The following is a 27,520-nucleotide window of genomic DNA, read 5'->3' on the forward strand; positions in this document are numbered from 1 at the left end:
CTGTGGTTACAGTCGGAGTCCGGGGGTATCAGAGCTCAGCTGTGAGCACATCTGTCTATACAAGTAGGTTTATATTTACTGTTTAAAATAATTTGGTCACCAATTGCAAAAGGATCTGCCAAGATTTTTATCACTCGCATTACAATTCCAATTTTTTTAGATTTTAGTCTGCAGACTATTAAAAAGGCCGCACTATAATTATATATAATGTTTATTTATTTTTTTTTTTTTATATTACTTGCAGAACCAATGTCAGTAAAATCTCTGCGGTCCAGCAATGTCACCTCATATTCTGTATCCCTGACGTGGGGTAAACCTGATGAGAATAAGACGTCTTACAGCTACAGAGTCCAGACCAATGTCACCTCATCAGCCACAATGTTATATAATACAACAGTGACAAGTGAATCAGCTACAATAATGGCTCTGACCCCAGGAGAGACATATACATTCCTGGTATATACAAGAGCTGCCGATAACATCACTGAATCAGACCCGGTGTCATATATGACCTGTACAGGTGAGTATGAAGAAGGAATAAATAGTTAATGTTACTGTAAAAGTGTATATATAGAATACTGTATTATCAGTATATTATATTGTATTATCAGTATATTATACTGTATTATCAGTGTATTATACTGTATTAGCAGTGTGCGGTGTATATTTTTTTGAATTAAACAATGTTCTCAGCGGCTCCATGTCCATGGAGTTTTTCTCCTTTACCGGAACATCTTCTTCAATGCAAACTGTTGCCATCAGAACCTTATTTACCTAAGACAACGCATATCAAAACTTCCTACTCAAAACAGGGAACTCATTTTAATTTTTTTTTTTTGTATAAATTTGCAAAATAAACCTTTTTTTAAATTCAATTTTAAAAATATTGTTTAGCTTGAAGTAAAATAGATAGTGATTATTTATCAAAACACTTATTTTTACACAACATTAGGGCACACAAGGGAAAAGGTAATTTTGTTTTTCCTTATGCCAGCTAATAAAACGATGGTCACTATAACCACTACATGCCCTCAGTTGTTTATAAGTATTTGTTCACTAATGGACAATGATGAAATGGATACCATATAACATTTCTATGAAGTGACTTTAATCTTACAATGAGGAGATCCTTTTTACTTAAGAAATAGTATAGAATGCATTGGGGGTCATTTAATAAGGGCCCGGTTTGCGGTTTCCCGACGTGTTACACAAATATTTCCGATTTGCGACGATTTTCCATGAATTGCCCCGGGTTTTTGTTGCACGCGATCGGATTGTGGCGCATCCGCGCTGGCATGCACGCGGCGGAAATCGGGGGGCGTGGCCGAACCAAACCCGACGGATTCAGAAGAACCGCCGCATTTAAAACAAAAAATTGGTCGCACGGGCCATACTCACATGCACCAAGAAGAGATCAGTGAACTCTGCGGACCTCGGCGCAGCAGGAACACCTGGTGGACATCGGGCGCAGAACCTTCATGAATCGCTGGAAGACCCAAACGCTCGTCCGAGAAGCCGCCGCTGGAACGCGAATGGACCGGGTAAGTAAATGTGCCCCATTGTTTTCTTTTCGAATGTAATAGATTATGTGAAAGAGGTTCTGAAATATTTGTCAACAGGTATGAAAAACAATAAAGCTAGACTTCTTGCACTGCTACTACCTAGTACCTATTATGTTTCCTATATTATAGGAGTAAACTGGTTTGGTTTATTTTTTATATCATCCTCAGTTCCTGGACAAGTTTCCTCCATCTCCCTGAACAATTACAAGTCGGTGGATTCTCTTGGAGTCAGTTGGATAAAACCATCAGGAAATGTCACTAATTATACAGTCAGTCTAACAGGAGCCGTCACTAACACAACACAAACCACTGCTACACAAGTGACTATCACAGGATTACTACCAGGCAGAGAATATACAGTCACTGTACAGACAAACAGTGGGACCTGCAGCCAGATATCTGCTCCAGTGACACAGGCCACATGTGAGTATCATCAGGATCTGCTCATTAATGTATCCAGGGGCGTAACTTGAGGGGGTGCAGAGGTTACGGCCGCACCCGGGCCCAAGAGGCTAAGGTGGCCCTTATGGTGTCACTTTCCCATATGAGAAGACTATTACTATAAACCAAACATTATATTCGGGGGCCTGGCACAGTCTTTGCAATGGGGCCCATCAGCTTCTAGTTACGCCACTGAATGTATCTTTATTATTGTAATGGTTTTGTCACTTGTTTATACATTATTATCAGGAGCCAAATCTGCTAAATTTAGTAATCTCTGTCTATAATCCTGTATATGAAAGCAATCCTATAACTATTGTCTATTGTTAGTAGTGAAGTGATGATGGGTCATTTATGTTATGCATAAAGAAGTTTTTGCAGGCAGGTGGAGGACATAAGCTGGGACATCTGCATGTAAACAGTAAGAAACATATGGTACTCATTCCCGTTTCACTGTGAATACACATACGATCGGGAAAAACTGCTATGTTTCAAAACGCAATTCAAACATACCATGTAAATGCAAGTTCAGGCTCTATGATTTTGTTTTCAAAAGCCAAATTCAGAAAATAATCATAAGAGAGAAGATATTAAGCTCATATAATAACTTCTTTTTTAAAATATGTTCCTAGTTTTGGCTTAACTGTAATTAAAAAGATGGTTGAGCATTACATGCTGGACTGTATATTACTGTACAGTTGTGAGTGCAGAAGCCATTATTTTCAGTAACTCTGTGCTGGCTCATAGAATCTAATGGACACGTGTTGTAACAATGTCACATGATATAAATCTGTTATTTATTAACAGTAAATTTTACCCTAATAAAAGGTATGCTCTATATTTCAGAACATTAACACATATTTCATTTTACACAGATCCAACTCCACCAAGAAACTTAACAATAAACTTAATTGGGACAAACAGCCTGACATTATCCTGGATGGAGCCAGTAGATATGACCGGTGTGGATAAGTCATATAATATAAGTTATGGGAATTCTTCAGGCACTTGGACTGTGACAAGTAACACAACAAGTATCAGCCTCCAGGACCTGACATCAGGGACTAATTACACCATCACTGTGGTCACAGTCGGAGTCCGGGGGTATCCGAGCTCAGCTGTGAGCACATCTGTCTATACAAGTAGGTTTAGTCTGCCCTTGCTTTTGTAAATATTAAACCTATTTGGTTACATACACATGTAACCAACCACCCCCCTCCCACTTCCCCAGCACCATGTTTCGCTGGCCAGAGTCATCAGGGGCTACTAATAGTAGGTTTGCACTCCCTGTTTAAAATAACTGCAATGTCTGAGTAATATATTAATTGCATATATCAGAATGTAGTGACGATTTCCTGTTCGGTTTGTATATCTTTAATTTCAGGACCAATGTCGGTGAAATCTCTTCTGTCCACTAATGTCACCTCCTCTTCTGTGTCTCTGACGTGGAGTAAACCTGATGAGAATAAGACGTCTTACAGCTACAGAGTCCAGACCAATGTCTCCTCATCAGCCATAATGTTATATAATACAACAGTGACAAGTGAATCCGCTACAATAATGACTCTGACCCCAGGAGAGACATATACATTCCTGGTGTATACAAGAGCTGCCGATACCATCACTGAATCAGACCCCGTGTCATATACGACCTGCACAGGTGAGTATGGAGAAGGAATAAATAGCTAATGTTACTGAAAAACTGCATAGATAGATTATAGATATTATCTCAAATCATAAAGGGGTAAATACCTAGCTTAAACACTTAGTTTTTGTTGCCCACACTAATGCAAACTTGCATTCTGGCACCTGACAAAGCCCTAAGTACAAAGCAGAAATGCGTGGTGCATATTTTAATGAATTCAACTTTTACCTCACCTGAACCTCTTCATCAATGCAAACTGTTGCCATCGGAACCTAATTAACCTAAGACAAACCGTATCAAAACAGGGAACTCATTTTAATTTATTATTTTGTATCAATTTGCAAAAATAAAAATGTTAACTTTTTGTGATGTGATTGAATTAATATAAATAAATTAAGCTCAATTGTGAATATTTATGAAAAAACTTATTTATACACAACCCTAGGGCACACAGGGAAAAGGGCAATTTTGTTTTTCCTTATGCCAGCTAATAAACTACCACATGCACTCAATTGTTAAAAAGTATTTGTTCTCTAATGGACAATGATAATAAAATGGATGCTATATACCAGTGGTGGCGAACCTATGGCACGGGTGCCACAGGTGGCACTCTGAGCCCTTTCTGTGGGCACCCGGGCCATCGCCCCATCACACCAGACAGGACTCAAAGAATTTTCCTGCTGTTCCAAGCAACTTAAAAGATGCTGATTTCAGTGATATTTTAAAGTGACTTACGTGTCTACTTGGGACTGTAGGAAGAGGGAGAATGTGTAGACAGGGTTGAATTATCTTTGGAGGACCTTTTGCTGGCCCCACGATTCTCTGTGTACAGAGGGACACTGGAATGAAGCTACAATGATGCAAATTTTCCCTCTTTTCTACTGTGTTGATGTATTCATGAGGCCAGTATGATTGAACGTTGTTGAAGAACAGGGAGCAATAAGTTACTGCTTTACTTTTTGGTTGGCGACTCGCGAGAAATGAAGGGGATTTGGGTTTGTAGTTTGGGCACTTGGTCGCTAAAAGGTTCACCATCACTGCTATATACCATTTCTACGAAGTTATTATTAGTTTAAAGCAAAGACATCCTTTTCACATGTAAAATATTATAAAATTCATTGTAGTTTTTTATAAATGTATTAGAATCTGTGAAAGAGGTTCTGAAATATTTGTGACCAAGGCCTAATGTATAAAAATCAATAAAGCTAAACTTTTGCAATTTCCTATATTAACTATTATATGACTAAACTGCCTTTGATAGATTTTTCATATCATCCTCAGTTCCTGGACAAGTTTCCTCCATCTCCCTAAACAATAGCAAATCAGTGAATTTCCTTGGAGTCACATGGACAAGACCAGAAGGAAATGTCACTAATTATACAGTCAGTGTAACAGGAGGCGTCACTAACACAACACAAACCTCTGCTACACAAGTGACTATCACAGGATTACTACCAGGCAGAGAATATAATGTTACTGTACAGACAAACAGTGGGACCTGCAGCCAGATATCTGCTCCAGTGACCGAGGCCACATGTGAGTATCATAAGGATCTGCTCATTAATGGACCTTTATTATGATAATGGTTTTGGCACATATTTCTATATTATTGTCTGGAGCAAAATCTGATAAATATGTTAATTTAGACCTATACTAAAAGGAGAATGGGGGTGCTCCTATAGCATAGTACCTTCATATGTATTTGTGTAAAAATACAATTAAAATGTATAACCTTATGGGGTTTTGCAGCTGGGCACAGCTCCAAATAAAGCCTCTTAGTTAAAAAGTCCTCCTGTTGCCATGTGTGTGTGACCATTACTTTTCCATGGGGGAACCTGGTCTCTATTTCACACTTGTACTCTGAAAGGAAATGAATGGACATTGTACCAGTGCTGGATGGCTGATCACATGTAGTGGTGGGTTGGGTAGTAAGTAATGGTAGTAGGATTACTCGGCACAAAATATTTTATTGGTCACTAGCAGGTTAAAATACTTTCCATAAAGACCTAAAATTTCACACAGATAACACACGGCCACAATGGGCAACACAGTCCTTTTAAATGGCCGCATTACTCACCGTACTGTGAGGGAGACGTTAAAAAATATAGAACATGTCCGGTTTTCTTTAGTATTCCAGTTCCGTATGCCACATAGAGGTCAATTAAAACGTTTAAAATATGCGTAGCATACGGTTGTGCACCGTATGCTGCCGTATACATGTGTAGTATGCAGGGATTCTGGGGTTGAGCTAGCTAGTGACATCTTTTGCCAACCCACAGTATTTCATACAGATATAGTGACATACAATTAAAAAATGTCATGTATATACAGTCAATTACAGCACAGAAATACTTGACTGATAAAAACATACGTTCATGTGAAAGGGGCATTATGCTGTACATTTCAGACTATTAAAGGGGTTTCCCACTAAAGAAAATGCTCACATCACAATCCCCTAGTGATGTTAACACAATAAAGATCATTTTAACCCCTTACTTTACAATTTTACTCAGTGTTATTGCTGTTTTAGCTCCTATCACTCTCTAGGCTGCTCAGTGTAAGATTCTCTAAGCAAACACATTGTTATCCATCTAGTTCTGTGTGGTGGCAATGTGGATACATTATCAGGGTACAGGTGTAAATACACTTTCATCTGGCTTCTGACATTCTACTAACACACTGACACAGAAGGAGAGACAGTTCAGAGATGCATGAGATGCATGATGCCTATTACACATAGTCTGGCAGACAGAGGCTGATAGACCATTACACTGTTACACTGTGAGCTTTGCTACATCTCACAGATTTGTGCCTGCCTCCCCTTCCCCCCAGATCACTTATCTCCTTGTAGTCTGCAGCCTCTCTCTCTGCTCACGATCTCCTGGCAGGAAGTGACCAGTGAGTGTCTCTGAGCTCCGTGCAGGGGGCGGGGCTACTGACAGAGAGAGAGACAGACATCTCATCTGTAAGCTGTCAAGTACAAATCCAAGATCGGACCCTAAGTCATTAGTTACAGGGTTGTGTCTAGGGGCAACTGAAATTGTGTACAATAAGACTGATAGAGAGAGGTTGGACTTATATCTGTGAAATGCTGCATTGTTGTTAATAACAGTGAATTAGAGAATGTCTTTGTTATCCTGAGTACATATAAGAAACTTGTCTTTGTGGGAATACCTCTTTAATGTGCATTTCTTTCTACACAGATCCAACTCCACCAAGAAACTTAACAATAAACGTAATTGGGACAAACAACCTGACATTATCTTGGACAGAGCCAGTAGATATGACCAGTGTGAATAAGTCATATAATATAAGCTATGGGAATTCTTCAGGCACTTGGACTGTGACAAGTAACACAACAAGTATCAGCCTCCAGGACCTGACATCAGGGACTAATTACACCATCACTGTGGTCACAGTCGGAGTCCGGGGGTATCAGAGCTCAGCTGTGAGCACATCTGTCTATACAAGTAGGTTTATATTAACTGTTCACTGTGTGAGTAATATTCTATTATATGTATAAAATTTAGTGATTCAGTGAATCTTATGTTTTTTCTCTCCTTAACTTTTTTATTACTTTTATTATCTGTTCTGCAATGTAGTGACATGCTGCTTATTATACCAACTGCAAAGACATTTAGCCTAATATTAGACACTTCCATATCCATTAAGAGGCATGCCTTCAAATGTTTTACAGAACTTCTGGGTAAACCTTTTTACTGTACCCCAAGAGCTGTCTGTTATTTTTCCATATACATATTTCAATGATTGGCTTGCTATTTCAGGCAGCAACAAATAATCTGGCGAATATTTATGTTTGGTTAAGCCAAGACCTATAGTGTAATCTGAAGTAAATGGCTCACCGGCTCCGCTTTCAGGCAGGAGTCAGCTCTTTATGCCAACTCGGTAGCGAAAGACCTATCACAAGTAGCAGGTTTAATACACTAAGGTCGGAGGAGGAATGTTGTCCAGAAGTACAAGTGGTCAGCCAGAATATAAGCACAGTAGGGGATCCCGAGTGTGAAAGGAGTAGCCTGAGGAATTACCTGGATGTTTCCTCCGTTCCGGATACAGCATTTTGCTTCTTTGTGTGGTGGGAAGGCAAGTTTGTGTCCTGGAGAAGAAAAAGCCACTGCTGAGGAGGATCACAGGGGTGCAGCTTTTCAGATAACTGGGGTCAGCTGTGAGTGATAAATGGCATGCTGTATAGTGTATGAAGAGTGTTTACTTTAATTAATCAAAGTAAACACCTAAACTCATCATAGTTTGAGGGTGCGTTCACACGTTGCAGTTAAAACTGCATCACAATTAGTTTTGGTCGGTTTTAGGTGGTATTACTTATTTCAACAAGTGAAAGGAATCAAATTAACAGGTGAATGACATTTGTGGAACAGCTTTCTCCTTCAAAATCAAATTCACCCATTCAGTTCATGTCTTTCACCTGTGAAATTGACAAAACTGCACCTAAAACCGCCTCAAAACTAATTGCGATGCAGTTTTAACTGCAACGTGTGAACGCACCCTAAACCAAACATAGTTTATATGCAAAATAGAGACAAAACCAGGCGTAGTTACTGAAAGGCAGACAGAACAAGGATACATCTGCCCATATATTGTGCAGGTGGAAAAATGATAGATCACATAGTAATTAAACAGTAACCTAAATAAATAATCATAAATCCAGGTGATAACGTTTTTTGCTGTGGAAATTACTCTTTGTAAATTACTGAATATACTGATATATTTTCTCTATTTACACTGCATGTTTTTTCTTTTATTTTAGAGCCAATGTCAGTGATTTCTTTGCAAATCAGTAATTTCACTACAAATTCTGTGTCTCTGAAGTGGAGTAAACCTGAGGAGTATAAGACGTCTTACAGCTACAGAGTCCAGACCAATGTCTCCTCATCAGCCACAATGTTATATAATACAATAGTGCCAAGTGAATCAGCTACAATAACGGATCTGACCCCAGGAGAGACATATACATTCCTGGTATATACAAGAGCTGCTGATAACATCACTGAATCAGACCCCGTGTCATATACGACCTGCACAGGTTTGTAGAAGCTAAGTAGAATTAAAATATATTTAGAAAGTTCCTTCTTTCAAACGAAACTATCGTGAATAATAAAATATGGTTTACTCTTCCCACCAAAATTGGTGGGGTCAAAAGACATTAACATTATGCACAGTGTAGAACATTCAGAGGTTCCACCACTGTAAATTTGGTGAGATCTAAAATCTATGGTGATCTTAAAGTGGCCAATCAAGTCAATATAGTGTTCGTCAAACTTCAACAAAGTTTTGTACTAAGAAGGGTCGAGCTGTGGAATTTCAAGCGAAACTATTGTTTTTTTTCTAAGAAGCTAAATAGGAGTCTAGCAGAATAAAAAAGACAGATTTGTACAGTCATGAAAATATACATTCATTATCCAATAGACAAATTGCATTAATAGGAACTCTCTATAAAAACTATTAAAAACACATCTCCACTGATGTAAAGTGAACAATCCCCACTATATCTGGAAACCCTCTCTCCCTGGCCACAATAGACCTATTCCACACTGGTCTCTATACCATACACTGACCTATAGAAACTATGTTGTATGAGTGACAAGTGTCTACTATTAAAAAGTGCTCTGCAGTGTTACTTCAATAAAGTGCAAATCAGAGTATAGAGAACATGCCAATAGCAAAGAATAATAATAAGGAAGAAAATAAATGGATAATTATCACCAGTTTGTGGTTTGGGTAGTCAGGCTGGCTTCCCCACGTGTATCGCCATTCGAACTTGTGCCTTTCTCAGAGGAGTCTAGCGATGGCCCTTCTTGAATTGAGAACATATTTACACTTAGAAATGTACACATGTCTCTGGCCTTCTAATTTGAATGACAAAATTTACACATACAGCTCATTTATAAGTCTTCATTATCTTTGCAGTTTTAGGGTGTGGACACACAGGGCCTAATTGCAATAAGTTTACATACTAAAGCAATGTATACACAATGTTTTAACATAGTGTTTTGCTAATGAGTGTTAACACAATTGTAATAGTAAAAATTGTAGACTATAATCAGAAGAAAACCAGCTTACCTTGCATCACACAAATGTGTATAGGGGTCTTCTAAATGAACAATTAGGGTGATATCACTTGTGTAACCAGCACTCAATGGGGCACGTTTACTAAGAAGAGTGCAAACTGCACTAAATGCTGTTTGCCTGTGTAGTGTGCAGGGGGCGCCAGATTCAGGATTTCTGGAGCCCGTTCTACATCTAATCTGGCACCTCTTGTACTGCTCCGACAGAGTGCACCAACTTTTTTTGTTGCACCTTTAACATGCGTGCAACACACTTCTGTCGGACTTTGTATGTTAAATCTGGCGCATGGTCCAATTGAGTCCCGAAACGCCCCCTTATTTGTGTCGCATGAAGTATAGTGCAGTTTCATTGTGTATGCCTAAACGCAATGCAAACACCGCATGTCACCACCCCCTTAGTTTGGCAGCTTGGACAAGACTTTAAACTGTAGAGGTTGAATGCTGTCAAAGGTGTATATTATACTATTCTTATGTCTAGCAGTGATAAGTAACCGAAAAGTAAATTTGCATATTGCAGTGTGTTTTATAATTTTAATAATGTGTAATTTTAGGCATACACAATTGTGTAAAATAAAAGTTGCTCTCCTGCAGTGCTGTCACAATTGATAAAATATAGAAAAGTCAGAGCTGTTCCTCACTTTCTTCTCTTTGACTTCATATGTACATAAATAAGCTTAGAACTCTGTTTTATTAACTATTTCCCTTAATAGGTCCTGGACAAATTTCCATCACAGTGAATAATTATAACTCAGTTAATTTTCTGGTCGTGAATTGGACTAAAGCTAATGGAAAAGTGGATCATTACAATGCCATTCTGTCAGGAGATAAAAAAGACCTAATTAATGATACTACACAAACCAACTTCACTAACTTATTACCTGGTACAGAATATACAGCTATTGTGGAGGTAGTAAGTGGTAACTGCAACCAATCATCAGTATCCGTGACAGATGCCACATGTGAGTAACACAACAGTTATGTCACCTTTTTTTATTATGTGCTTGTGTGGTGTGTGTGGCTTGTGATACACTGAAACATCTAGTTTAGGCCTTATTCACATGGCTAGGTGGAGAAAAGAGGGGGAGTCAGGACTTATCACCCCTCTCCTCTTAACTAGGTGCCAAAGACTTCAATGGGGCCTGTGATCTGGCCAGAAATGATGCAGCCAGATCACAGGATCAGCGATCCCCAGTGTATTGTTTGTGTGGTTTGTTTTTCCCAGGAGATGTTTGTTGTGAGATTATTTTTCTGTATTATACTGTTTTTGTACAAAACTGCTTAGTCTGTTGAGAGGATATGACCTTTCAGATATAGTTAACACTTTTTCCCCCTGGTTTTCGGACTGCTGTTGGCCAAACCTATACCCATGTTGCTGAATCTATTACTAAGAAATGAAATTTACTTATAATTACAAAAATCTTATATAATGAAGAAGTCCACATGTATTTATTTTTTTGTGACAACAGTTAAAGCAGGAATAATTTTGTAAACCGCAATGTTCTGTTACACAGGACAAAACGAGCATAGATTAGCAATAAAGCAAATTGGCTCCTGTTTAAAAAACCAGTAATACAATGTTTTGGTGCCCATATAGTTTTTATCGCCGATTTTTACAAATGCATGAAAAGATGCTGTTTTAGTTTCAAATAAGTTAATTGATTGTTAATTAAAAAAAAAAATGTATGACGACATATTCAAATAAAGTATAGAAAGAAAGGCGCTTAGGCCGAATTCATACGAACGTATTCCCAGCACGCTGGAGAGGAGAAGGTGTGACCCCCTCCCCTCTCCCTAGAGATGCACGGTGAACGGCCGTGCACACGATGAAAGATAGGACATGCACATGGGGAAAGATAGGACGTCCCCGTCTATGGGGGGGCGTATGTACGGTCATTGTACGGTCAAGTTCTGACAAGTAATACATGCTAATACAAATAAATATTTGTAACAAAAATAAGGTACACTAGCAAATCACCAAATGTTACAGCTGCATAGTATGTGCCATGGTGTGGCAAATATAACAGCTGTATAGTTAAAGTTATAGTGTACCCATGGGGTCCGGATGTTCTCATAAATGGGCTCTAATCCAATAGAGTAACGGCATAATATGGCTATGCCCTCTAAAATTCAATATGTATCCTCCTTGCCAAGAGCATTATACTGTAGCAGCTTATAGGAAGCATGGGTGAATCTGGGAGGTCTAAAACCCAACAAGGAAGATGACTGTAGTCATGGGGAAAGGAAACTAACTAGGCTACCAGTCAGTCACTGTTTTATTATGTATAGTACAGAGTATGTCCTAACCTTTCTTTTATGTTGCTCAGATCCAACACCACCTACAAGCTTAATTTTTAATACAATTGGGACAAACATCCTGACATTATCTTGGATGGAGCCAGTAAATATGACCGGTGTGTATAAGACATATAATATAAGCTATGGGAATTCTTCAGGCACTTGGACTGTGACAAGCACCACAACAAGTATCAGCCTCCAGGACCTGACATCAGGGACTAATTACACCATCACTGTGGTCACAGTCGGAGTCCGGGGGTATCAGAGCTCAGCTGTAACCACATCTGCCTATACAAGTAGGTTCCTTCATCATTATTATTTAAATTTTTTTTAATAAAAGTTTACTATATTGATTAAATGTTCATTAAATAAGAAGCAACATGTCTTATATTCCAGGTGCAAACTTCTACAAATTCAGGGCATGCTTTTCAAAACCTGTATTGTCAAGCTCAACAGAATTCACACAGATTTACCATCAGAAAACCCACATCACATGCCGCTGAATGAATTAGACCAAAATTTTACCTAATAATATCACTTGTAAAGAAGTAATAGGCAGTGGCGTAACTAGAGTCCTCTGGGCCCCAGGGTAACATTCCCAACAGCGCCTCCCCTCGCTATGCATAAAAACATTGAACTCTACTCCCGCATTTCAGTTTTTTATAATGCCATGCTCGAGGGTTTTTTTTGCAGCCTGTCTGTCAGGAGTGAATGAGGACCTGCTCTATCATTTGTGGCTCGAGCAGTTGACTCATGCACAGGACTGTGGAATTCATGGCCATGTGCACAAGCCAATAGAAAGTAATGAGGCCGCATCATTGATTAGAAAATTTTTCCTTTTATTCTCCTTCTCCTTGGTCGCCACATCTACAGCCATTACTTGTCTCTGCAGATTTAGTAACACAAAAATAAAAGCAACTTCATAACACAAACACAAAACTGTTCTCCTCACAGTAGCCAATCTAGAAATGGTGTCCTCACAATAGCCAATCTAGTAGCATGGGTCTCACAGTAGGCAATATAATTACAGTGCTCCCACAGTAGCAAAAAGTCAGTGTCCCATCAGTAGCCATTAGTAATATTCTCCCTTCCCACCAGTAACCATAAGTAATGCCCCCACCCACCCACTTGTTGCCATAATTAATGTCCCCCCATCAGTAGCCATAATTAATGTCCCCCCCCCACTCACCAGTAGCCATAATTAATGTCCCCCCATCAGTAGCCATAATTAATGTCCCCCCCCACCCACCAGTAGCCATAATTAATGTCCCCACCCACCAGTAGCCATAAGTAATGCCCCCACCCACCCACTTGTAGCCATAATTAATGTCTCTCCATCTGTAGCCATAATTAATGTTCCCCACCCATCTGTAGCCATAATTAATGTCCCCCCACCCACCAGTAGCCATAAGTAATATCCCCCCAAAAGCCATTTCCTAATTTGCACCTTACATTTCATCTTACATTGAAATTGAGCCCGGGACTTGCTACCCCCCAATAGTAATAGAGCCCCGTATATTTAAAGGGGTTCTCCCATTTCAATAAGTAATTGCTATTGTTTGTATAATGAAAAGTTACCCAATTTTCCAATATACTTTCTGTATCAATTCCTTAAAGTTTTCTAGATCTCTGCTTGCTGTCCTCCTATAGAAATCATCATTGCCAATGGACAGAAATCCGACCATGGTCACACAGGTGCACTGCTCGGGATGAAACAGAGCTCTGATTACTCTCTGATACCAACGAGCCGCTAACCTGTGTGACCCTGGTCAGAGTTCTGTCCACTGGAAGTAAACAATGAAGCTTTCTAAAGAATGACAGCAAACAGAGATCTAGTAAACTGAGGACTTGATACAGAAAGTATATTGTAAAATTGTATTATTTTTATCAAACAAACAATAACATTAATTTGGCGGAAGTGGGAATATTCCCTTAAGCAAAATACAAAATAATATACTTACCTTATTCGGCTTCTCTTCTTGCTCTCTCTGCTCTGGAGATCTGGAGCAGGCGACGTCTGATGATGCGTCTGCTGTGTTACAGACCCACTGCAGGCAGACGCGTCATTAAGCCTTCGTCGGCCTAGGTGATGGAGATGGGTGTGGACAGAGCTTTAACCGAGCGGGGGCCCGCAGCTGTCTTAATTCAAAATGAGAACGGGCCCCTGTCATGCCCACCCTCTGTCCATACCATCTCCATCGCCTTGGCCGACTTTGGATTGATGACGCAGCTGCCTGCGCTGGGTCTGCTGAGATGTCCATGCACTGGAACAGGGAGGCCCGCGGCTGTCACAATTTAAAACATCTGCCCACTGTGCTGAGTGCTGAGTCAGCACATCGTACAGGTCAGATGCAGGCCTCTGACTAACAACGGCCCGGCCGTGGTCGCAGGGGCAATAGGTATGTTTATGTGGGTAAAAAATGGCATAAAACCAGGGACTTTGTCCAATTTTGCATTTGCTATTATGTATTTGATTTTGACCTAAGCTATAGTTAAGTATTATTGAGCCTTGAAAAACTCCTTTACTCATCTTAGCTTTTGGAATATGTAAATTTTGTTCCCATACCCTCTTATCTTACCAACATTATCTAGGAAACTTTATCGACTGATGCAAAGATATCATATTATACATTACAGTCCTTTACTATTTCTGTTACATGCCTAATAGTGTCACTACCTTTCCTGGTGCATAAATGAATGTGGGTCCTGGTTTTTCTCATCCTTAATAATGCTCAGTGATCTTTTTCCTCTACTATTTCATACTTTTTTCTCATTCAAGAGCCAATATCAACAAAATATCTGCAAATTAGCGCTGTGACTTCATATTCTGTGTCTCTGATGTGGAGTAAACCTGATGAGTATAAGACGTCTTACAGCTACAGAGTCCAGACCAATGTCTCCTCATCAGCCACAATGTTATATAATACAACAGTGACAAGTGAATCAGCTACAATAATGGCTCTGACCCCAGGAGAGACATATACATTCCTGGTATATACAAGAGCTGCCGATAACATCACTGAATCAGACCCCGTGTCAAACACGACCTGCACTAGTGAGTATAAGTTGGGTGGAAAGTAAAAATATACACATTGGATTTCAAATGGGATTTGTGTTAGAAACCACATGTACTGTGATTAGCTGATTATGGTTTTCTGTCTGCAAATAGATTACAGGTCCTAAATCTTATGGATATTGTTTGCTTTATTAAAGTGAATACATTATTACCATATACAGTACTGTACATTGTAAGCAGCAGAGGGCTGCAACATGGTGTGAATGCAGCCTCATCCTCTGCTAAAAACCTCCGGTGCCTTGTGTATATTTGGAGGCTTTTGTGTTTAAATATGTATTTAGCTGTATACATGCTATTGAATGAAATTACCTTCTTCAAAATACTCTTTAGATTTCTACTGTTTTAATTAGGTATTATGTTAAAATGTAGCAAATATGTTACAGATTTTTTCCATACATTTGCTGGAGGAAAAACCTGCTGCAATATTACCGTACTGTCCAACTCTGACATTGACGATCAGTGCAGAGTTAGATTCCAGCTCATTAATTTCATTTCATTAAATGGTTCATAAATTACAGTACACAGTTAAATCTGATGGATATCTACAAAAAAAATGTAACACACACAGTGAATTTCCTGTTTTACAGCTCAGAAAATAGTTTTTTGTCAGAACTATTTTGAAAATTTTTGTATCTAATGAAGTACATTTCTGTATGTTTGGTACAATATCTGCATACCAAGTGGTTTTTTACAAATTAATACATTCTACAATAAGACAACAACCCCCTCACAGATAAATCTATAAAAATGTAGCTAGTTATTTCTATAACAACTTTCTTGTATGATATTTATGATGGTTCTCTTGTAACTATTGTTTTGCCACAGGCTGGCACTACATATTCTATAAATAACCTGTCTGTGATCTGTGATATCATCCTCAGTTCCTGGACAAGTTTCCTCCATCTCCCTGAACAATTTTAAGTCGGTGGATTCTCTTGTAATGAATTGGACAAAACCATCAGGAAATGTCACTAATTATACAGTCAGTCTAACAGGAGCCGTCACTAACACAACACAAACCACTGCTACACAAGTGACTATCACAGGATTACTACCAGGCAGAGAATATACAGTCACTGTACAGACAAACAGTGGCACCTGCAGCCATACATCTGCTCCAGTGACACAGGCCACATGTGAGTATTACTTTCATGATACTATTATATAACCAGGACCAGAGAACCGCCTCAATTTGATTGTTAGTTTTCATGCAATGGACTAATACCAAACAAAGGGGGACATTTATCATAGCCGTGGATCCGTGCACACAGCGTATGACAAAGTCCCCGCTCACCCGCTGCGGCAGATACATCATCAAGCTTTGGCCTCTTGATACACCCAACCGTGGCGGTAAAGCTGCTCTGCAATTTTCAAATTGCGCTAAAAGCCTGCGACCTACTCAATACTTTCATGGTGTGGTAAAAATTGTGATTATTTCTGTGCTTCTACCACAGTTTTCTTGCATAGAAGCACTGATAAATTTCCACTTAAGTGCATATGGGTGAGTTTTGACAAGTTGTCTAAATAATACCTGGTAGCAGCTGATACCCTGCCATTTTCGATGGGGACCTCACACTCTTTGCTGCAGCAGCTGCTGTAATATGCCTAGGTGGCTGCGCTACACCTGGTTGCATTGAGATTTTCATTATTCTGCAGCGATTCGTTATGCTGGTGTGACACCAGTAGCGAACCCCCTCTCAGACATTTGTATTCTTTATTGGGGAACATAGATAGGGGTTGCACTAATGGAGCTTAATATGAATTGTAACCTATTGAATGTCCAACTCCTCACTTATATTTCTGTCCTCTGGCACAGATCCAAAACCACCAAGGAACATCGCTGTAAACACAGTTGGGACAAACAGCCTGACACTATCCTGGACAGAGCCAGTAGATATGACCGGTCTGGATAAGTCATATAATATAAGTTATGGGAATTCTTCAGGCACTTGGACTGTGACAAGTAACACAACAAGTATCAGCCTCCAGGACCTGACATCAGGGACTAATTACACCATCACTGTGGTCACAGTCGGAGTCCGGGGGTATCAGAGCTCAGCTGTGAGCACATCTGTCTATACAAGTAGGTTTTATATTTCCTATGTGACAACTGATTCCCTGCATAATATTTTCTTAAAATGTAAAAAATATATTGAGGATTGAGATGTCCGTTTCTTATTATCAGATTGTTTTTGTAGTAAAATTCTCTTTTCATACAAGTATAGAAGTATACACTTCTCTTCACTTTAACATCCAAATGAATGAAACATAAGTAAACCTAAAACAGAAACATACAAAAGGGACATCACAGTTTGTAGGGTAAAGACTAGGATGTGCTCTAGATATAAGCCTGGGTATTACATAAAAGAAGTATAGAAATGCTAATAAAGTATATCGGCACAAGCTAAATATATATCTAAATATATTTATACTAGATATTATTTAAAGGAAATCTACCATAGGGAATGGGATTCCCCATCCGGGCAACAGCTACATACCTAAATTAGTGAAAAAAGTTTAATGCTTCAATATGCAAATTAATGTCTACAACTACTGGGGGTGTTGAGTAGCCTGAGACAGCTCTGGGGACGAAGGCTACTCTGCTCCCCAGTAGCCACTACTGACCTGCTCCTACCTGCTCTGGCCTGTATCCAACATCATCGTAGCTCCCATTCGTCTGCCATTAGTGCAAACAGCTTTTTTGGGAATATTTTAAATGATCACAATACTTAAATCTGGCTTTGCACGGTGTTGCACTAGCAGTGGTTCTATGTGTGAGCCACTATTTCTGAGTGACGGAAAAGGGACCTTGCAATTTTTTGGAGCTAATTTTTTATGCCAAAAAGCCAGTGATAAATCTCCCCCATTGTGTCTCTTTAGTGTGTCTAACCTGCTCTAACTGCTCCCCAAGTGCTGAGACCCATCGGTCCCCACCTCTTAGTTTTTTGCTTGTGTCCAAATGCCATTACTGCCCACTCACCTCACCGGTCACATGGCTTTACTACAGTTAAATGTATATCGGTGTGCTTGCCATGCACTCAAGAAGCAACTATGCTTGGCCAAACGTCAAACCCCCACCAATGTCTTAGTAATAAGGTTTTTTATTTTAAAATAATGTATGTCATACAATCTTACTTGATGCTGAATGTCTTTTTTGTCTGTTTTAGAGCCAATGTCAGTGAAACCCCTGCAGATCAGTAATTCCAGTACAATTTCTGTGTCTCTGATGTGGGCTCAACCCAATGAGTATAAGACGTCTTATAGCTACAGAGTCCAGACCAATGTCTCCTCATCAGCCACAATGTTGTATAATACAATAGTGACAAGTGATTCAGCTACAATAATGGATCTGACCCCAGGAGAGACATATACATTCCTGGTATATACAAGAGCTGCCGATAACATCACTGAATCAGACCCGGTGTCATATACGACTTGCACAGGTGACTATAAGTTGGGTTGAAAGTAAAAATATATTTAAAACATTGGATTTCAAATGGGATTTGTGTTAGAAACCACATGTACTGTGCTTAGCTGATTACGATTTTCTGTCTGCAAATAGATTACATGTCAAACAAAGTCCTAAATCTTATGGACGTTGTTTGCTTTATTAAAGTGAATACATAATTGCCATATACTGTACATTAGAAGCAGCAGAGGGCTGCAACATGATTTGAATGCAGCCTCATCCTCTGCAAAAGACTTCCAGTGCCTTGTGTATATTTGAGGGCTTATGTGTGTAAATATGTATTTAGCTGAATTAAATTACCCTCTGAAAAATACTCTTTAGAGTGCTACTGTTTTAGGCTGCATTCAAACGAACGTATGGGAGACCTATATACGGCCGACGTATATACGGCGTATATACGTTCCCCGTAGACCGCAATAGGTGCACGGGAGCGGTATGGTGGGGCACCGTACCGTTCCGTAGCTGGGAGAAAGATAGAACACGTCTTATCTTGTGACGGAAAACGGCGCCGTGCGCTGTGTATTTTTATGGAGAGGGCGCCGACGTGTGCCCGCTATGCTACGGTACGGCGGGCGCACCTGTGTGTGAATTTAGTCTTAATTAGGTATATTTTTTTTTAAACTCGTTTTTATTGAAAGTGCAGAGCAATCACAATAAAGAAAAATATCACATTACATAATGGTATGTCTTTACACATAACATGTACACAAGTCATTTGAGCAGAAAAAGACATTTAACAAACATAAACACTAACTCAACAGTGTTGCTGCTAGACCACGTCCATTCTTCATCAGTTATAGGATGCTAAACTACTAGATTTCTCAACTCTACCCTCCCCCATGTCACTTTTTCCACACTCACTAGTCCTTCCCCCCCCCCCCCCCCCTCTGATGTATTAGTTTTTACTTTTAATTGTGACTTAATTGCATTGACAGAATAAAGGAGTCGCACCATTGTCCCCGCACCTTGTTAAACTTATCCGGACATCTCCTTCCCCTTTATATCAAATCATGGAAAGTGAGGACCGAATTTACTAATTTTCTCCATGTTGAGAGAGAGAGAGTGGTTTAACGCAATAACTTTTCTAGCTAGATAGAGTACCTCTCTAAGAAAAATATGTGAATGGTGTTGGCATGCTTCCTCGTCCCACCCCCAACAAACATATCTCTGGCATAAGTGGGACAGGAATATTAAGTACTCTAGTAAGCAATGCTGTCACTCACCTCTTGCCAGTATGTCTAAATGGTTGGGTCCGTCCAAACCATGTGCCAGAAATCAGCATATGCCGCTGAACATCTTTAGCATCCAGGGGTTTGTTTCCTACCTATTCTGTACAATCTGGCAAGGGTCAGGTAGCACTGATGGAGTTTTGTTAGCTGCTGGGGACACATACAAGGTGGACTCCAAGGCTTCAGCAAACATCTCTTCCGTCAGAGCAGGTATCAGTGTTTTCCACCTTTCCAAGGCCGGAGGTGGGGTGTTGTTAGTCGACACTTTGACTTTGTCAGTAATGAGATAGGAGTACAATGTAGACACTAGCCCCTGGGGGACCTGCAATTTGAGCACCCCAATAATGGGGTATCTGGATATAAAGAGGGGAGGATGTGGGAATTGTGCTTACAGGGCATGCCTAAGTTGTAGGTATGTATAGAATTATAGATAATGACAAAGATCCCCAAGTTCTGAATTTAACTTTAAAGTGCTCCAGTAAAGGAAGCATATTAAGTTCTAAGGGGGCAGAGGGGATAGTCGATATATATATCCCTAAATATTTAAATGTGTCCACTACCTTCAGGCCGGATATACGAGTCGCCCCTCACTCCTGGGGGATCAGGAGAGAGGAAAGTTATAGAAGACTTGGTCCCGTTGATTCAGAGCCCTGAGTAGATGCCAAATGAGTCATTCTGCGTCATGGCTACCTGTAATGTCAGTGGTGGGTCAGACATAAATAACATCATGTTATCAGCATATAATGCTGTTCTGTTTTCCCTGGTGCCAATCTGAATGCCTTTATAACTCGGGTCTGTCCTGATTAATATGGCCAGTGGTTCTATTGCTAATGCAAACAATGAAGGCGACAGGGGACAGCCCTGCCACATTGGTCTATGCAAGGGGAAGGAGGAAGATGGTAGGCCATTCACTAAGAGTGCTGCCTTTGGGTGTTTATATTAAATATTAAGCCAGGAAATAAATCTGGGGCCGAACCCAAATTTAATGAGCACCTGTTGGAGAAAGGGCCATTCAACTGAATCGAATGTTTTTCTGGCATCTAGTAACGCCAATGCCTAATTAGCCTTTAATTGACTACCAATTTGGGAAACCACCTGCACTCTTCTGATATTTTCAGTAGTTGATTTACCAGGCATAAAGCCGGACTGATCAGGGTGTATTAAAGACATTAATTAGGTATTTTGTTATGTTAAAATGTAGCTAAAATGTTACAGATTTTTCCATACATTTACTGGTGGAAAAACCTGCAGCTATATTACTGTACTGGTCAAATCTGACATTGACGGTCAGTGCAGAGGTAGGTTCCACCTCATTAATTTTCTTTGCAGATTTTCACTAAATGTTTCATATATTACAGTACACGCTTAAATCTGATGGATATCTACAACAAAATCCACATGTAGCACACAATGAATTTCCTGTTTTACACATCAGAAAATAGTTTTTTGCCAGAACTATTTTGAAAATCTTAGTATCTAACGAAGTACATTTCTGTGTGTTTGGTACAATATCTGCACACTGAGTGGTTTTTACAAATTAATACATTCTAAAATAAGACAACCCCCTCACAGATAAATCTATAAAAATGTAGCTAGTTCTTTCTATAACAACTTTCTTGTATGATATTTATGATAGTTCTCTTGTAACTATAGTGTTGCCAAGGCTGGCACTACATTTTGTATAAATAACATGTCTGTGATATCATCCTCAGTTCCTGGACAAGTTTCCTCCATCTCCCTGAACAATTACAAGTCGGTGGATTCTCTTGTAGTCAACTGGACAAGACCAGAAGGAAATGTCACTAATTATACTGTCAGTCTAACAGGAGCCGTCACTAACACAACACAAACCACTGCTACACAAGTGACTATCACAGGATTACTACCAGGCAGAGAATATACAGTCACTGTACAGACAAACAGTGGCACCTGCAGCCAGATATCTGCTCCAGTGACAGAGGCCACATGTGAGTATTACTTTCATGTCACTGTGCTCCGTGCACACAGCGTATGACAAAGTCCCAGCTCGTCTGCTGTGGCGGATACATCATGAAGCTTCGGCCTCTTGATACACCCACTGCAGTGGTAAAGCTGCCGGGCAATTTTGGAATTGCGCTAAAAGCCTGCAACCTTTCAATACTTAAAGTTTGAAGGCTATGGCTAGTGTATAGGTATGGGGCTGGAACTCCCCCCACAAGCCCAGGAGGTGTCGCAGTCATGGGTTGGTAAAAATTGTGATTATTTCAGTGCTTCTACCACAGTTTTCTAGCGTAGAAGCGCTGATAAATCTCCGTTCATAGGGGTGAGTGTTAATAAGTTGTCTAAATAATACCTGGTAGCAGCTGAAACCCTGCCATTTTTATGTGGACCACACACTCTTTGCTGCAGCATCTGCTGTAATATGCTTAGGTGGCTGCGCTACACCTGGTTGCATTGAGATTTTCATTATTCTGCAGCGATTCGTTATGCTGGTGTGACACCAGTAGCGGATTCCCTCTCAGACATTTGTATTCTTTATTGGGGAACATAGATAGGGGTTGCACTAATGGAGCTTAATATGAATTGTACCCTATTGAATGCTATGATGTATATGTCCAACTCCTCACTTATATTTCTGTCCTCTGGCACAGATCCAACCCCTCCAAGGAACATCGCTATAAACACAGTTGGGACAAACAGCCTGAGATTATCTTGGACGGAGCCAGTAGATATGAGCGGTGTGGATAAGTCATATAATATAAGTTATGGGAATTCTTCAGGCACTTGGACTGTGACAAGTAACACAACAAGTATCAGCCTTCAGAACCTGACATCAGGGACTAATTACACCATCACTGTGGTCACAGTCGGAGTCCGGGGGTATCAGAGCTCACCTGTGACCACATCTGTCTATACAAGTAGGTTTATATTTCCTGTATAATAACTGATTCCCTTCATAATATCTTCTTAAAAGGTAAAAAATATATTCAGAATTTAGATGTCCGTTTTCCCATTATCAGATTGTTTTGTTTACTCAGGATTGTAGTAAACTTCTGTAGTATCATAAATAATGTTATACACTTCTCTTTTCATCAAGGATTGTGCCATTTTAATCCTTACACAATTATTTGGCAGAAATGTATAGGTTATACCACAGAGGCCCCACAGTAGCCAACATAGTCACAATGTTCCCTACAGTAGCCTGTTCACAGCACCCCCACAGCAGCAAACAGTCACAGGAGGTCATTTACCTTATCTCTGTTTGTTTTGGCTAGTTTTTGCCTGTTGTTTTTCTGTCTGCGTCATTGCTAATTTATCAATCTCCCTTTTTTATGTTAAATTAGTTCTTTTTTCAGATCTCTTTTTGAGACATATGTTACAAATGTCGCAAAAATTTGCACAAATGTCTCTTTCATTTCTTTTTATGTTTTCTAAATGTTTTCCCTACATATGGTTTGGTGTTATTTGCGCCAAGAAATGTTGCAAATTTTAGACAATTTGAAATTATAAATGTCGTTTGCGACTTTCAGCACATCTGGAATAGAAGATAAATAAATCTGTCTTACTGACAAAAAACAAATGTCTGGCGAACATGTCTCAAAAAAGACAGAAAAAAGAGAAAAGAAATGTAAAGATAAATGACCCCCACAGTGTTCCCCACAGTAGCCAAGTCATAGTTTCCCCCATAGTAGCCAAATGACAATGCGGCCACAGCTTTATTCATTTTGCCCCCATTGTAACAATAAGTAATACCCCCACCCCCACAGTAGCCATTAGTAGAACCCCCAGTAGCCATTGAAGTTTTATCACCAACAGTAGCCATTAGTAATATCCTCCCCCACAAGCAGTCATTAGTAATATCCTCCCCCACCAGCAGCCAATAGTAATATCCCCCGTAGCCATTAGTAATAACCTTCCCCCACCAGTAGCCATTAGTAATATCCTTCCCCAACAGCAGCCATTAGTACTATTCACTCCCCCCAGTAGCCATTAGTAATACCCCCCCACCATTAGCCATAAGTAATACCCCTCTCCAGTAACCATTTGTATTATCCTGATCCCACCAGTAGCCATAAGTAATATTCCCTCCTCCCACCAGTAGCTATAAGTAATGTTCCCCCACCCACCAGTAACCATAAGTAATGCCCTCCCACCCACCCACCCACTAGTAGCCATAATTAATATTACCCCCCAGGCATCAGTATCCATAATTAATGCCTCCCCACCCACCAGTAGCCATAATTAATGTTCCACCAGTAGCCATAATTAATGTTTAGGCCCCACCAACCAGTAGCCATAATTAAAGTTCCCCCCACCAGAAGCCATAATTAATGTCCACCCCCACCCACTAGTAACCATAATTAATGTTGCACCCACCAGTAGCCATAATTAATGTTCCACCTACCAGTAGCCATAATTAATGTTCCCCCACCCACCAGTAGCTATAAGTTATATCCCCCCAAATATCGCCCCAAAGAGTTATATCCCCCCAAAGAGCCAAAGAGCCTAACTTGCACCTAGGCCATCTTACATTGACATTGTCCCCCAGACTTTACCCCCCCCCCCCAATAGTAACAGGGCCCCATATATTTAAGCAAAATACAAAATTATATACTTACCTTATTTATCCCACTTTGCACTCTCTCTTCTCTGGAGATCCGACTCAGGCAACTTCTGATGATGCGTCTGCTGGGTCAAGTGCCGGCTCATAGATCTCAACAGACCCGATGCTGGCAGACGCGTCATTAAGCCTGTGTCGGCCTAGGTGATGGAGATGGGTGTGGACAGAGGGTGGGCAGAGCCCATTCTCGTTTTGAATTGTGACGGCTGTGGGCCCCCCTGATCCAGCGCACGGACCAGATGCTGAACAGTCCGTGCGCTGGAACGGGGAGGCCCGCGGCTGTCACAATTTAAAACATCTGCCTGCTGTGCTGCGCCGAGTTATCAGCGCAGCGCACGGGTCAGGTGCGGGCTTCTGACCGACAACGGGCCCGGACGCAGTGGCACCACTCTGTGACCACAATCGCTAGGCCGCTGATAATAGGCATGTTTATGTGGGTAAAAAATGGCATATACTAGGGGCCTGGTGGTCTGAAAGAGTAGGAAAGAAAGAAAGGTGGGCTGTGTTATCTTCATGAACGCAACAGCCAATATAAAAGAGTAAAACCAGTGATTTTGTCTAATTTTGCATTTGCTATTGTGTATTTGATTTTGACCTAAGCTATAGTTAAGTATTATTGAGCCTTGAAAAACTCTTTTACTCACCTTAGCTTTTATAACATGTAAATAAAAGCTAAGAATAAACTGTTGTTCCCATACCCTCTTATCTTACCGACATTATCTAGGAAACTTTATTCTTTTTCCTACTTTTTCACACTTTTTCATTCAAGAGCCAATATCAACTAAATATCTACAAATTAGCGCCGTGACTTCATACTGTGTCTCTGATGTGGAGTAAACCTGATGAGTATAAGACGTCTTACAGCTACACTGCATGTTTTTTCTTATATTTTAGAGCCAATGTCAGCGATTTCTTTGCAAATCAGTAATTTTACTACAAATTCTGTGTCTCTGTCATGGAGTAAACCTGTGGAGTATAAGACGTCTTACAGCTACAGAGTCCAGACCAATGTCTCCTCATCAGCCACAATGTTATATAATACAACAGTGACAAGTGAATCAGCTACAATAATGACTCTAACCGCAGGAGAGACATATACATTCCTGGTATATACAAGAGCTGCCGATAACATCACTGAATCAGATCCAGTATTAGAAGTTACTTGCACAGGTTTGTATTAACTTGGATACTTTATCTTAAATAACACTTAGAACCTTTTATAGATTAAGTAGTTGCAGTAGCATGCTGTATAGCACTCCTTTGATATTGAGTGACTATTTTACTGTACTGGGACCCAATGGCACTGTGCTTTTTCAGAATTAGCATTGTGCAGAAAAGCTACCTGGGCATCAATGGTTCATTTATAGAAGGTTCCACTTGGAACTTTAAGGGAAAAGTAGTGTTGTTTGGCCACTGGTTAATGTCTCCAGGACCTGCATGTTTGTGCTTGTTAGGGTACAGATCACCCACCAGGAACAACATGCACATCCTGCTGATCAGTTGCAGTAATCTGGCTTTAGCACACATTAGTGATGGGAAGTCTGTCTGGCGGTGTCATATACTACCTGCACTGGTGAGTATAAGTTGGGTGGAAAGTAAAAATATATTTAAAACATTGAATTTCAAATGGGATTTATGTTAGAAACCACATGTACTGTGCTTAGCTGATTATGCAAATAGATTACAGGTCAAACAAAGTCCTAAATCTTATGGACGTTATTTGCTTTATTAAAGTGAATACATTATTGCCATTTACTGTACATTTGAAGCAGCAGAGGGCTAAAATCATTGTGTGAATACAGCCTCATCCTCTGCAAAAAAAAACTCCGGTGCCTTGTGTATATTTGGAGGCTTATGTGTGTAAATATGTAATACAAAATAAATGGATGGGGTATGAAATGTAACCGAATGTATACATCTGTAAACTTGTTAACTACAATCCATAGAAAAAGACAGATGTAATTGCAAAAATGTATCGTCTTAATTCAAAGTACACAAAGCATGTTAAAAACATTTAAAAACACCCACAAGTCGGGTGAGAGCTCAGTTCCCCCAGACATAGACTCACATAAAGATGATACAAAAATCATTTTTATATACACAAATAAATATAATAATTCCTAATGCTGACTTGAAACAAACTGTAATTAACAATAGATATAGAGGCAGGAAATAAACTGCAATGTCAATGTACAAGTGTACCGTTAAGACTAAGCTAAAGTGCAATTAGTCTAAAGGTGCATAGAGAATAAAAGACAAAAGGTATTACCATCAATATACAAGTCCTGGGGACCTGATGATATTTGTTTGGACTTGTGATATCATATTTGTTTATAATATAAAAATTTGGAAATGGTAACCAGTGAATTTCGATTCCGTTATTAGGACACACCATGCCAGTCTATTCTACAACGTAATAATTGGCGACACCTGTCTGATTTGTGATTTGTTTATGATATAATAACTTGAGAATACTTACCTAAAGTATAATGATATTGCTATGCGGGGATCATATACCGGTCGTATGTTTTTAACATAGATCATTATTAGAGATGAGCGTCCGAGTATACTGCTAGGTCGAGTATTAGCATACTCGGACCGGCTCGTTACTCGGACGAGTATCTGGCCGGCTCGACATCGAGCAGTAAATTAATAAAATAAATTGAATAAAAGTATTTTAATTGTAAAATAAAAAATATTCCAGATGTTTCCAGATGTTTTACTTGTAAGAACACATTGAAATAACACTATTCTTCACTTTGCAGGTGTGCGCACGTGTCTCCCGCTAGGTTCGGAGATGTTCGGAACATCTGGAATGTGAAGAATAGTGTTCTTTCAATGTGTTCTGCACTTAAATGGTCCTGTATTCACTGTTTTTAATGTTTTAATTCTATTCTTCACTTTGCAGATGTGCGTGCGTGTCTTCCGATAGGTTCTGAGATACACGCGCACAGCTGCAAAGTGAAGGATAGAATTAAAACATTAAAAACAGTGAATACAGGACCATTTAAGTGCAGAACACATTGAAAGAATATTCTTCACATTCCAGATGTTCCGAACATCTCCGAACTTAGCGGGAGACACGCGCACACACCTGGAAAG

General features: G+C 39.8%; 1 protein-coding gene across 1 annotated transcript in view; it reads left to right on the plus strand.

The window, feature by feature from the left end:
- Positions 1 to 3,392: 3,392 nt before the first annotated feature.
- The window catches only part of LOC140071334 (receptor-type tyrosine-protein phosphatase beta-like), a 74,424-nt gene continuing 50,296 nt past the window's right edge, over positions 3,393 to 27,520 (plus strand). The window contains exons 1-13 of the mRNA XM_072118966.1: positions 3,393 to 3,663; positions 4,930 to 5,184; positions 6,852 to 7,118; positions 8,432 to 8,707; positions 10,460 to 10,708; positions 12,074 to 12,340; positions 14,824 to 15,099; positions 16,002 to 16,256; positions 16,937 to 17,203; positions 18,288 to 18,563; positions 21,531 to 21,785; positions 22,449 to 22,715; positions 25,313 to 25,588. Of these exons, the coding sequence (XP_071975067.1) occupies positions 3,393 to 3,663; positions 4,930 to 5,184; positions 6,852 to 7,118; positions 8,432 to 8,707; positions 10,460 to 10,708; positions 12,074 to 12,340; positions 14,824 to 15,099; positions 16,002 to 16,256; positions 16,937 to 17,203; positions 18,288 to 18,563; positions 21,531 to 21,785; positions 22,449 to 22,715; positions 25,313 to 25,588 (3,457 nt within the window). The remainder of the gene's footprint in view (positions 3,664 to 4,929; positions 5,185 to 6,851; positions 7,119 to 8,431; positions 8,708 to 10,459; positions 10,709 to 12,073; positions 12,341 to 14,823; positions 15,100 to 16,001; positions 16,257 to 16,936; positions 17,204 to 18,287; positions 18,564 to 21,530; positions 21,786 to 22,448; positions 22,716 to 25,312; positions 25,589 to 27,520) is intronic.

This window comes from Engystomops pustulosus, chromosome 7, assembly GCF_040894005.1.
Source record: "Engystomops pustulosus chromosome 7, aEngPut4.maternal, whole genome shotgun sequence".
NCBI lineage: Eukaryota > Metazoa > Chordata > Amphibia > Anura > Leptodactylidae > Engystomops > Engystomops pustulosus.